Genomic DNA, 11,527 nt, shown 5'->3' with positions numbered 1-11,527 from the left:
GCATAAAATAAAGGCGCATGCTATTTTATGCATGGTAAATGGCAGAAAAGTATCCGTTTGTGCTCATTGAATGTTGAATGCCCTCGCGGCTACGTGAAGCAGAGAAAGAAATGACCGTGTGATTATTCTTCCTCCGCGCAGAACAGAATGAGGCTAAGTTAGCGACTAGCTACCACTGCAAAAGCTCACATCTTTGCTCTGTTCGACCACCCGATGGCACCGGGCCCCAAAATTGAAGTGATGAACATGTGCCGTTCACGATGTGTTTACACTACCGTCAAATGAAGTTTGACGAAAGCGGCACAACAGGCATTGGCTTTGCATATAGCCACAGCGCATATCTTGCCAGAAAAATAGCCGGCGGCGCTTAAGTGTTCTGAAATTAGGAGTGCCTACCAGTGAGATTGGTTGTAAACTTCAAAAATGTTTCTGTAGCTTCAAAGCAAGTGTACCTGAATTAAAATTTCTACATAACAAGCTGAAAGGTTTGTGCGTACATTGAATTATCTCACGTATTTCTATCTGGAGGGCCCTAATGCTTAATTTAAGTCTGAACATCTTCAAGATGTCTCATTCTGTCCAATTTGGAAGTAATATTCTGGAAATGTATTTGATTTCATAATCTAACCTTATTTTTTTTGCATACATATTGCAACCGGAGAAAAACAGTAAGAAAGTATTGTGGCTAAAATGTTAACGCAGTTTAAGGGAAAAAATGTCTGAAAGCAAACGAATTTTTCCTTTTCTACTGAGCCGATTCATAAATGAGTTCACCTATGACGTCGCATGAATGAACCACGCCAATACAATGTTCTAAAATAGGCTTTGTCCTTCTACCTATCTTCACATATGATTAAAAATTACCTCCACCAAACTTTTGCTTCGCGGGAACCTCAAAGAGCACTTACGTCACGCAATATTTTTTCCCCAGAAAATACTTTGGTGAAACCTCATTCAGACAATCACCAACAAGCCGAATTTTTCCCAAGAGAATCTGCGATGGTAACTTTTAGGGTCATGGACGTTTCGCGTGGAATTACCAAGCTGTAAACTTTCCTGCTTATTTCCCGAGACATTTCTGTTTACATGCTTACATGCTAGGAGCAGCAGATGAATTCATACCGGTGACAAAGTTAGTTGCATCAAACAATAGGCGTATGTAAAGTGGCTAACCGTCACTTAACAAGTAGTATGGCTTGACAAGCCTTATAGCTATTGTCACGTACCACTTCGAAAAATAAACGAATGAAAAAAAAAATGAATGAACTGAATTGAATGGTCATGTGTTTTCCTTTTATATATCACAGGGGTAGTGTTACGGAGGGCACACTTCTTTTGTATATTATCATAAATTCAGCAGTACTGGAGTCGTAGCTTGGCGAAAGCCTGACGCGTCCTATGTACTGTTTGGAGTGGAAAGAAACAACAGTTATTTTTCATTATGATGTTATTTCTGCTGTCAATGATGCAAAATGGAATGAGGCACGTTTGGATTAATTTAACAAGTTTTCTGAAAACAGCCATTTTTAATACTTTCAAATATATCTGAGCTTCAAATACATCTATATTTCACAAGCGGTGGTAACTGTAATACTTCTTTCGGATGCCCTACGGCTGGTAAGCGATATGTAGAAAATACTGCATTTCAGGGAAAAGGTGCTCTGTCTATCTCACTATCTGACAACAGAGCATCAAACTTTGTTTTTTCCTCTTTGTACCTGGCAGATATTCTACTTAGATGCCCATCTACTTAGCTTCAAAATTTCAAATATTCGAAGTGATTACAATAAAAACGTTTCTTTGTTGGTCTCGGCAGTATGATATACAAAAAAAAAAGAAAACATTGCAAAATCAACACTCATACCAAGCTCGTCTTTGGTGACGTCAAAGCGCACGGGGAACAAAACGAATGCTTTCAACAGGCAAGAGTGCAAATAATGATAATGACAGCTACTTGTCATTTGTTTGGTCATGCGTCGTCTTTTATGCAACTTTTGTTTTGCGTTGTTGCTTATGGTCCAGGGAAATAAGACGCAACTTTCGAAAAAATATTGTAAAATCTCATTCAAAACGAGAAGTGTAACTTCGGAGTACTATTTTAATTATACGAATAACAGCAAACGCTGCCAGCTAAAAAATAACTAAAAAGGAACGGGAGGGAGGCTGTAGTAAAATATCTTCTATCTTCTTACTCAGTTAACGTAGTTCTTCACACAACAACCAACCTCCACATAAGCCACTGCAAGCACTGGCACTACAAGCTGTATATATATATGCAAAAATGATTTAGGATTCTTGTGTAATTTTTGTGCTGCACGTATAAACTGAAGAAATAGGAGAGCGAATGGACTATTTGTACCCGTATACACTTATATCGCTCCCCCTCCCCCCCTTTCTGTCCTGTTCGATAAAATATTCTAGGTTGAACAGACACTGCTTAAAGAAAAAAAAAAAAACATGACCCGGACGTGATTCGAACACGCAACCTTCTGATCTGGAGTCAGACGCGCTACCGTTGCGCCACCGAGTCCTCCGTACGTGAGTACTTCACCAATGCAGTTGTTATTCGCTTTGCACTGCCGGCTAAAAGTTGTTTTTCTGAAAAATAGAGCACTTTTATTTATCAGAGAACTCCTCATATTAAGACAAAGTGGCCAGGAGAGGAAAACAGTCTCGATGGCCCAAATGTTGAAGGTGAGTGTGGGTATCTGTCAGTTTCTAAAATGTGAAGCATTAGGAAGAAAAGATGGCGTTCATTTCCGACGTTTAAATGGGTGCAATAAAGACATAAATACACGAGAAACGAAGAAGAAAAAGAGAGGCTTGTTTTGCAATAGAGAACAAACCTAATTGCTGATGAAAAACTGCAATTGTGCTCTCACTACTAGGCAAGGCACTCTCCTTGGCCCATTTTCGCACGTTTTGACCCGCCTAGGTAAAAGACGGTAACTTACAGAAGAACCTTATACCAAAATATCTACTGGGCCTTAAATGTGTGTCAGTCCACCATGCTCATTCGCTGGTTGCAACACCCCATAACGCGCACCAAACTCCTTGCGAAAATTATATACCTTATCACTTTAGCTTCAAAAGGCCTCACAACTCACATTTATCCGCCCTAGCAGTCTTTCAGAACTTGTGCTTCAGAGCTGTTCAGACATTGCTTCTGAGTAAATAGTAAAATGGGCCTCCAAAGAGACAAAAAAAATCACCGACGATTACGATACTCCCTAATGCAAAATTCGAGCGCCGCTGTATATGTGTTTTCATTTCGCGGTATATTGGCTGGCGCGGACAATCTGTCTCGTGCGGCGCGTTGCAAAGTGTGACTCGACGGCTTCGCTTATCGGGAGAGAGAGAGAAATAACATTTATTAGCTTATCGGGAGATCGCGAGAGGCAGCGCGTGGGTGCCGCGTGGGCGCGATTCACAGCAGTCGCCGCAGACAGACCTCCGCTCATGCAGAGCTTTGTTTCCATACAGACGACACGTGCAACTCTGGCGCCTTCTCGTAGCCATCGCCGTCGCAAAGCCAGTCTTGCGCAGCACTGCGCCTTTCTTTTCACGCTTTCGCTATACTATCCTCCTCCGCTTTCCTCCTCGCTTTGCTATCGCCGTCTTTCCCCTCCCCCTGCGCTGCGCGTTCGCTTTCATCCTTTGCTGTGCTCGTTCGCTAAGGTTACGAGGGACGCCTAGGGATGCCCATAGTACACCTAGGGACGACGCCGACGCTCGCCGCTGGAACGGGGCGGGGCCCTAAGAGCTGCGCTCTCAAATGGCGTGGAAAGAACATCTTCAACCATCTGGCGCAGGTTGTGGCGGCTTCGGTGATAGGCACATGAGCACGCCGCCTGAGATAAAGTAAAATTTATTTCTGGGGTTGTTGCGCGCGAAACCCACAATCTTAATAGCAGGGGCATGCTGCAGTGGCATTGGGAGGGGCAGTTGCTTGCGCGTTGACGCGCACGCAGCTGCGCGTCAACGAGCAAGCAACTGCCCCTCCCAATGCCATTGCAGCATGCAGCTGCGCGTCAACGAGCAAAAGGCCCGGTGTCAGCACGAAATTGCTCGCATTCAAAGCAAGCAGATGTCGCATAATATATGTGCATCCTTTCGGAGTGGGCTGCTCGAGTGCATTATATAAGATAGACAAGTTAATAACCAATAATGCTGAGGTTTAACTGTATGCGAAATGCGTATGACCCGACACTGGTTCGAGCAAAGAGAGCGCGTGCATATTCAACGTATAATGTGGTGGGGACTTCGGAATAATTTTCCATGCCTGGGGTCTTTTGACGTGCATCTAAATCTAAATACACAAGCGTTTGTCCATTTAGCCTATATCGAGATTCAACCGCCGTGGTCGGGATCGAACCAGCAACCTGGAGCTCAGGAGCGCAACACCATAGCCACTAAGCTATACCGTAGCGGATGGCCCCTGAGACAGGCATGCGTTTTCGTAATCATAGAGGTCTGGAATAAAAAAACAACAACAATATTTTGGGTTGGCTATTCATACAGGATTAACTTATAACAACGCGCATCGCTCCCTTTTCATCTTTGAGACGATTCTTCCGGATGGGGTAATCTGTAATGGGGACGGTGCAGTATAATCATGACTCATATGCGATGGTCGCTGAATGTATCACAACATCACGGTACGGAAGTAGGTATAACATTCTATCCGGCTGTAGCACGGACGACATAACAAGTCCTGAGGAATTATTGTCTTGCCAGACACGTTTTTGCTGCGGCAAACTGGCATAATGTCCCCAAGAAGTTACCTTTTAATGGGTTAGCACTAGGGGTGTCAAAATAGCAAAAAAGGGCATGTAGGCAAATCCGACCACGTGGTAGAGGTATATCACCACGCAATTATAAACAATATTGCAACTGACAGTGGTCGGCTCCAGACCCCCGTCAGTCGTACTAAGCTCCTCGAACAGGCAGGACGTATGTCAAATGAGCTCCTGAGCAACACTTCGCAATGTGGTGACCACGGTTTAAATTATGGATCTGGAAACTCATTGAGTGTGACGTAACACTAACACATTTCAATAGCATCTGCCGCTAAGTCACCACTCCCTCTTTTTTTTTTTTTTTTGCTTGAGCTGGTTGGACTAAACTTCGTGTTCATGATAGAATTCGGGATTTGTTACCGTTTTTATTCGTTGCACTGTTATGTTGGTGCAGGTGACCATTTCTGCGTTATTTGTTGTGAACGTGTTGTGCTATATTGGTTTGTTATGCGCTTACAAAGCCGCCAGCTGTCCTAGGGCGAAAACGCCAAGCCCTTTTCACCCAACTTCTATCGCAGCACGTCTTGTATACTGCGTTTTCGCAAGTCTTTTGTTCTACTTCGTAGAAACAGCTGCGCAAGCAGCGGCGCGTCAACGAACAAAGCGCCCGGTGCCAGCGGGAAATTGCTCGCATTCAAAGCAAGCAGATATCGCATAATATACGTGTACCCTTTCGGAGTGTGTTGCTCAGGTGCATAATATCAGCCAGACTAGTAATTAGCCGATCTTGCTGGAATAAAACTATACATGAAATCCGTACGACGTGGCAGTGGTTCAAGCAAAGAGCGCGTCCATTTTTAACGTATAACGCTGCAATAACATGAAAAAACAATGAAAAGGAAAAGTAACGAATACGTGGCCTAAAAGTGCCAGCATTTATTTTTATTTGGTTATAACCGAGATACCAGAAATGCGTAACGGCGCTGCACAATTTAATTTAGAGGGGCCATTCGAACATACCAGTTTCTCTCAATTTCTTGCAGCGCCGTTTACGGGTTGTCAATGCGGAAGCTTCAATCATAACGTGACTTCGCGAAAGCTCAGGTGCATTCTTGCCATATTAATGGCGGATATGATACGAATTTCATGTTCCTACGAACAATCAGTTATATCAGAACTCTCTTGTCTTTTGCTTCCTATAACATGCTTTGTGTTTGCTGACCGTGTCTAAAGTGTTGCAGCAGTCGGATTGAGAAGTGTTAGTGCGATCATGCAACACTTAGTAATGTCACGTCTCTCTCAATTACCGTAGGTTTGTTAGTTTATCCTAACTTGATAAAGGCAGGAACGATGATCTTGGCCTTAAATTATTCACAAGAAAACGTGTACTCATGGGTTGTCAGTCATATTCAGTGACTCCTGAGCGCCATTGAAATCACAGTCAAAATTAGATCTCTCTTGCGTTGCGATTTCGAATCTTTCTTGCGTAAACAGTAGCTCTGAACCTGACTCTCTTAGACATCTGAAAGGAGGGAAAGCTTACTAATGATGTAGAAAATTGATATGCCTAGAAGTGACGTGGTTCAGTGCGCTGATCGCAGGAAACTTGAACACAAGGTCTATAGACTGATGAAACAGACGTGGTTAGATTTTTTATATAGAGGATTTTTTTGTAATAAGGTCCATGGGAAGTTATCCCATAAAACTTGGCTTCGATATTAACACGTCTGGGAATTTAGGAGCAAGAATGAGGAGTTCATAAGTCTTCTTGGAGCTTAACTATATACTAAGAGTGCACCACTACGCTACTTGTAGCGGTTGAATTCTGATGCATGTCAAAGTCATTGTGTCATGCAATGTCATTGATCACACTCGTTTATCGGTAGAGATGAAAATAGAACATGTTTATTCTCAGCCAGCTTGTATGGTTCAGTGGAATGGGCTGCTTACAGTTGAGCTGACCTTTATTTGACCGAAAAAAGTAAACCCATGTACATGATATGGAGGGGGAAGCAGGGGTCCAAGTCCTGAAATAAAACAAAAGCGGGAAAAAGGAAGCAGGAGTTTATTTTCGCAAAATGCAGTTTTTCGTGTGCATCTTAGCAGAACATATAGCTGTCACTAGTGTTACGAAAGTTCACATTTCTAACTTTTTCTAAGTATAGAACGCCCACACGTTATACACAATAACCTATAGTAATCATGAGAAAGATTTTTACACTAAAAGTTCACTTCGCGAATAGACCATTCTGTGATATTTGCAGGACTGCCTGTTGCCAGTTAGAACCACATTCACTGTGTCAGCCATGACTCATCCACAATTAAATACACCCGTTCTATTTGGATCACTGACACCAAGTAGCACTGTTCGGTTAGTACTTGACAAGGGGACACCACCTGAAAATGCCGAAAGCTAATCACGTCCTTTCGTTTGCGAAATTGTTCAAGTGTTCGCACTGAGCATGAAAGATAGCGTGGTCGCGACAAGAGCTCCTGCCATCCTTAATCACTTACAACCATTTTGTTAGCGCTACGCCTTTTGAAAAACTGCTGAATTAAGCTGGTATAGGTGTCTCCGCGCCATACTTACTCGGCGTTTTTACATGGAAACTGAGGTCGTTTCCTCAGGCCTGTTCTTCTCTACTCTTCCAGCTCTTCTTCCTCTTCTTCGAAACTTGCTTCGTCATCCCTGTTCTCCTCTTCGGCGTAGTCTTCGTAGGCACCAACGTCGTAAGCCTGTCCTTTTTGACCTCCTTTGATGCCTTTCTTCCAAGCTGGCTCGATGGGTCGCCACTTCTGGCCCTTCGTATCCTTAACACCACCAAAGTATTCGTCAGATTCTGACATGCTGTCAGTTTCCTTCTGACCTGAACCTTTGTGATGTCCCTTTTGGCCACCCTTCCAGTCTGGGCGGGATGGAACCTGCGGGTACTGCGGGCGCTGAGGATACTGGGGATACTGGTGCTGTCCTTTATGTTGTCCCTTGTAAGCCGATAAGCGGGAACCAGGACGTTTTGGCCTCTTTGGGCCCTTCTGGCGATGCGGACGCTGCTGACGTTGCGGACGCTCGTAACGCTGGAGAAAGTGTGCTTCTTGAGGCTCCTGTATACGTTGTGGTCGCGGATGATGTTGCTGGCCTTTGATGTCTATTGGGCGCTCTTGCTGCTGTTGTTGCTGCTGTTGTTTCTGGCCTTTGATATGCATTGGGCGTTGCTGCTGTTGTTTCTGGCCTTTGATATGCATTGGGCGCTGCTGCTGTGCTGCTGTTGTTTCTGGCCTTTGATATGCATTGGGCGCTGCTGCTGCTGTTGCTGCTTCACTCCTGCGGATCTCTTCAGCAATGTCATCGTCCTGGTCGCTATTCAGATTGGCACTGTGGATTAGTGAACGCAGAAATATAGTGTTATTGCAGTAGTACTATCATCAATTTATTCTAAGTTTTTTTTTCGTCCCTGCAATAACTTCGCCTATTTTGGTATGTATAACTTTTCACGCCGCGACTGTGACGGGTAATGAATTTTTTGCGTTATCTTTTACGGAAATCTTGTAAATGAAAATTTATCTTGATTATATAGGCAATCTGCCGGGTTTGAACAGAATGTACCACTTGCGTTCATGTAGAAACTCTGGATGAAAATTTTCGGAAGGTTTTTTTTTTCGGCGTGGCAAGTTCTCGCAAATTTCAGAGCAGTATGTGAGCTTTCTTTTTTGTCAACGTCTTTCTTTGTAAAGCTGTAACTTTTTGAAAACGTGAAGACCAGAGTTGTGCACCCAGTGTCCTGTTTATTAGATCTAAGAGAAGGACGATTCTCGTCGAAAGTTGTGCATGGATGGTGCATTTGCATTTGTTTTTGCAACTTAAACATAGCACGTACCCACAGTGGAGAATGGACCAACAGTTGGGAGGCAGGAATAAACACAAACTAAATAGCAAATAATAAATATATGTTTTTGAAGCGTGAACGCTGCATTCTACTTAGTCTTAAGCTTAAGTCTTAAGTAAAGACGCTTATTTTTTGTATTATTCGTTGTGCAAAGGGACCATTATGAACAATGTTACGTACATTAAGATGTTAATTAACAATAGAGCACGCATTGAGACGAGCACATTCTGTCTCATGTATGCTGCCCCCTAAGTATGCACATGTCGCTCAAATCTACCAAGGGGGCTTTCTTAACACGCTCTTAGCAGGGCAACATTCAGTGCAGGGCATTCACAGATGGATGGATGGAATAACTTTACTGAAAGGTCCTACGGGCTACGGGGCGCAAGGCCCCATAGAACGGGCTACTCCCATGTTGGGACCAGGAGTTTTAAATCCCTGGCCGCATCGTGGGCTCGCTGGACGGCCCAGAGCTGCTCCGGCAGGGCGCCCAACGAAATGTAAGTGTCGATTATTATATGGAATAGAAAAAACGTTTCAGCATGATATGAAAAGAAAAAAAAATGGTGCAGACCCCACCCACTGTGGGAATCAATGGTATGCGAAGTATTTTGCAGGTACCTGGCTATCTAGCATTCTTTGGGGTTCCACAAAGCAATACGAGGTGGACCGAAGTGTTTGTGTAAATTGAGTTGTGTGTGTGGTTCTCGAGCGTACGTTTCTGTGACGACAGGAGAACCACGACGACCACGTTGAAGAGGATCGTATGGCGGCCATGGCATGATTTCTACGCCAGGCAATTATTGGTTGCTACAAAGGTAGTGTACGAGCGTGTACGAGAGAAACGCAGATTGTGACGTCATCAGCGACTGCGTTTTGTGCAGTCGTACGTATCTGGCTACGCTATGTGATGTAAGGGGTGTAAATCTGTACCCCAGCCAACAAATGCTATAGCCTAATTCTTGTTCTTCTTTCTGTGGTTTTACGTGCCAAAACCAGTTCTGATTACGAGGCGCGCCTTAATGGAGGGCTCCGGATTAATTTTGACCACCTGGGGTTATTGAACGTTTGCTACAATGCTAGCACAGTTAAAGCATAACTAACTTGGGCTATCACTAAAAAAATTATGAGGTTTTACATGCCAGAACTACGATCTGATTATGAGGCACGCCATAGTGGGGGACTCAGGAATAATTTGGACCACCATGGGTTCTTTAACGCGCACCTAAATCTAAGTACTGAACTGACATGAAGTCGGTTCAGTACTTTCCTCGTAGCACGCTACGTAGAAATTGGGCGACCTTGTACCGACTTCAACTTGGGCGATCATGAAGCCGGTACAAGGTCGCCCAAATTCTACGTAGCGTGGTACGAGGAAAGTATTGAAGAAAGTGGGCCGGTCCCGGAGATCGTGCAGCCTAACGCGGCGCCTCTGAGCGTGAAGTGTCACACGTAAAAAAAAGACGAGGAAGCGGCACGGGGCGTACGTTCCGGGTATTTCAAAGAGCTGGCTGGCTTTGGAACGAGAGCAGTATGGGTGCGATCGCGGCCCAATCGGCCGAGAACTGGCCTGTTCAGCCTAGTATAAAGAAAAAGTAAAAAAAAAAAAGATACAGAAAAGAAAATTGTGGCCTAATGTTTAGAGCAGCGGACTCTTGCGCTCGACGTCAGGGGTTCGATTCCGTCATCGTAAATCCATTTTGTTTTATGAAAGTGAGGTGAGACAGGAACCTACGTAGCTACCTACCTGCCGCAAAGTGTCAAGAATGAGGCCAAGAATGCTTCGCATTACAATAGGGGCTAGAGAATGCGTACGGTGAACAAAACTAAATGATCAGAAAAAAAAAGAGGACGCAGAAACACTGGTGGTTCGGTGATTTTACCAAATTACGCAGAATGGTAATTGAACCAACACACTTGTTAGAGCAATGTTAGGCTTTGTTAAACTGGTTCGATGTATTAACACATCTAATTTGGGCTTTCAGTTAAGATCTCCCATTCATGGTCCACCAATCTAAGAAGCATATTTCTTGAAAAACAAAATTTCTTATGCAACTGTGTGTGTCGCCCCCTCTGCCTGTCCGCCGCTTGGTGGTGGAGGTGGTAAAACTTTATTTCCCAAAGAAGGGGTCCTGAAGGACACTCGGCTGGGCGCCAGGTGCAGAGGGCACCTCCCACGTCGGCACAGAGAGCCCGAAGCTCTCCGCCGCCACGCGGGCCTTCTGGACAGCCCGAAGTTGGTCGTGTAGTGAAGCAATTTTTAGCAATATGTCCCAATGTTCCTTGTTCTTGGCGTAATCGTCACTCGATGCACAACCACACAGCATATGGTTCAAGTCAACTCGTTCACTGCAATGTTCACATACATGTTGTCCGTCATAGTCTGAGTCGATGTGATTCATGCGCCAGGGGTTGGGGTATGAGTTTATTTGGAGCAAGCGTAGCGTGACTGATTGGCTGCGCGTTAATTTCTTATCCGGGAGGGGGAACTCTCGTCTGCTTAGACAAAAGTGCTTAGTGAGCTCATTGTAAGTGAATAATTGATCTCTGTACTAGATATGTGGGGTAGCGGGGTAAACCGGAGGGACGCGGTCGACGAGTCCTCGCGCCGCCTCGTGTGCGATCTCGTTGAGATTCCGCAGGCCGCCCCCTAAGCTGCCCATGTGTGCCGGCAACCATACGATCGAGTGATCGGTGATGTTACTTCCGCCTAAGATTCGTAGCGTCGTCTTGTCTATCCCGCCCTTGGCGAAAGCTCGAGTGGCTGCTCTAGAGTCGCTGTATACAGTTGTGAAGCTCGAGTCTTTGAGAACTAGTGCTATCGCTGCTTGTTGAGCTACATCTGGCTTCTTAGTGTAAAGCGTGAGTGAGTTGCGCGATCGCCCGTGTCCGTCGATTACTGCT

The 11,527-nt window shown here is 44.6% G+C and overlaps 1 protein-coding gene and 1 non-coding gene across 2 annotated transcripts; both read right to left on the bottom strand.

Moving 5' to 3' along the window:
- Window positions 1-2,458: 2,458 nt before the first annotated feature.
- Trnaw-cca (transfer RNA tryptophan (anticodon CCA)) lies at window positions 2,459-2,530 on the bottom strand. The gene has a single exon. It is a non-coding gene; the product is annotated as a tRNA-Trp (tRNA).
- Window positions 2,531-6,622: 4,092 nt separating this feature from the next.
- On the bottom strand, window positions 6,623-11,003 carry LOC119452314 (uncharacterized). The gene is made up of 3 exons (XM_037714540.2): window positions 10,990-11,003; window positions 7,330-8,112; window positions 6,623-6,766 (listed from the first exon to the last, which is right to left on the bottom strand). Exons 1-2 carry the CDS (start codon window positions 11,001-11,003, stop codon window positions 7,380-7,382), a joined length of 747 nt encoding a protein of 248 aa, XP_037570468.2. The 3' UTR covers window positions 6,623-6,766; window positions 7,330-7,379.
- Between the last annotated feature and the right edge of the window lie 524 nt (window positions 11,004-11,527).

This window comes from Dermacentor silvarum, chromosome 5 (genome assembly GCF_013339745.2).
Source record: "Dermacentor silvarum isolate Dsil-2018 chromosome 5, BIME_Dsil_1.4, whole genome shotgun sequence".
NCBI classification, from domain to species: Eukaryota; Metazoa; Arthropoda; class Arachnida; order Ixodida; family Ixodidae; genus Dermacentor; species Dermacentor silvarum.
The sequence above is the reverse complement of the archived record's forward strand: the minus strand, read 5'-3'. Positions and strand labels throughout refer to the sequence as shown.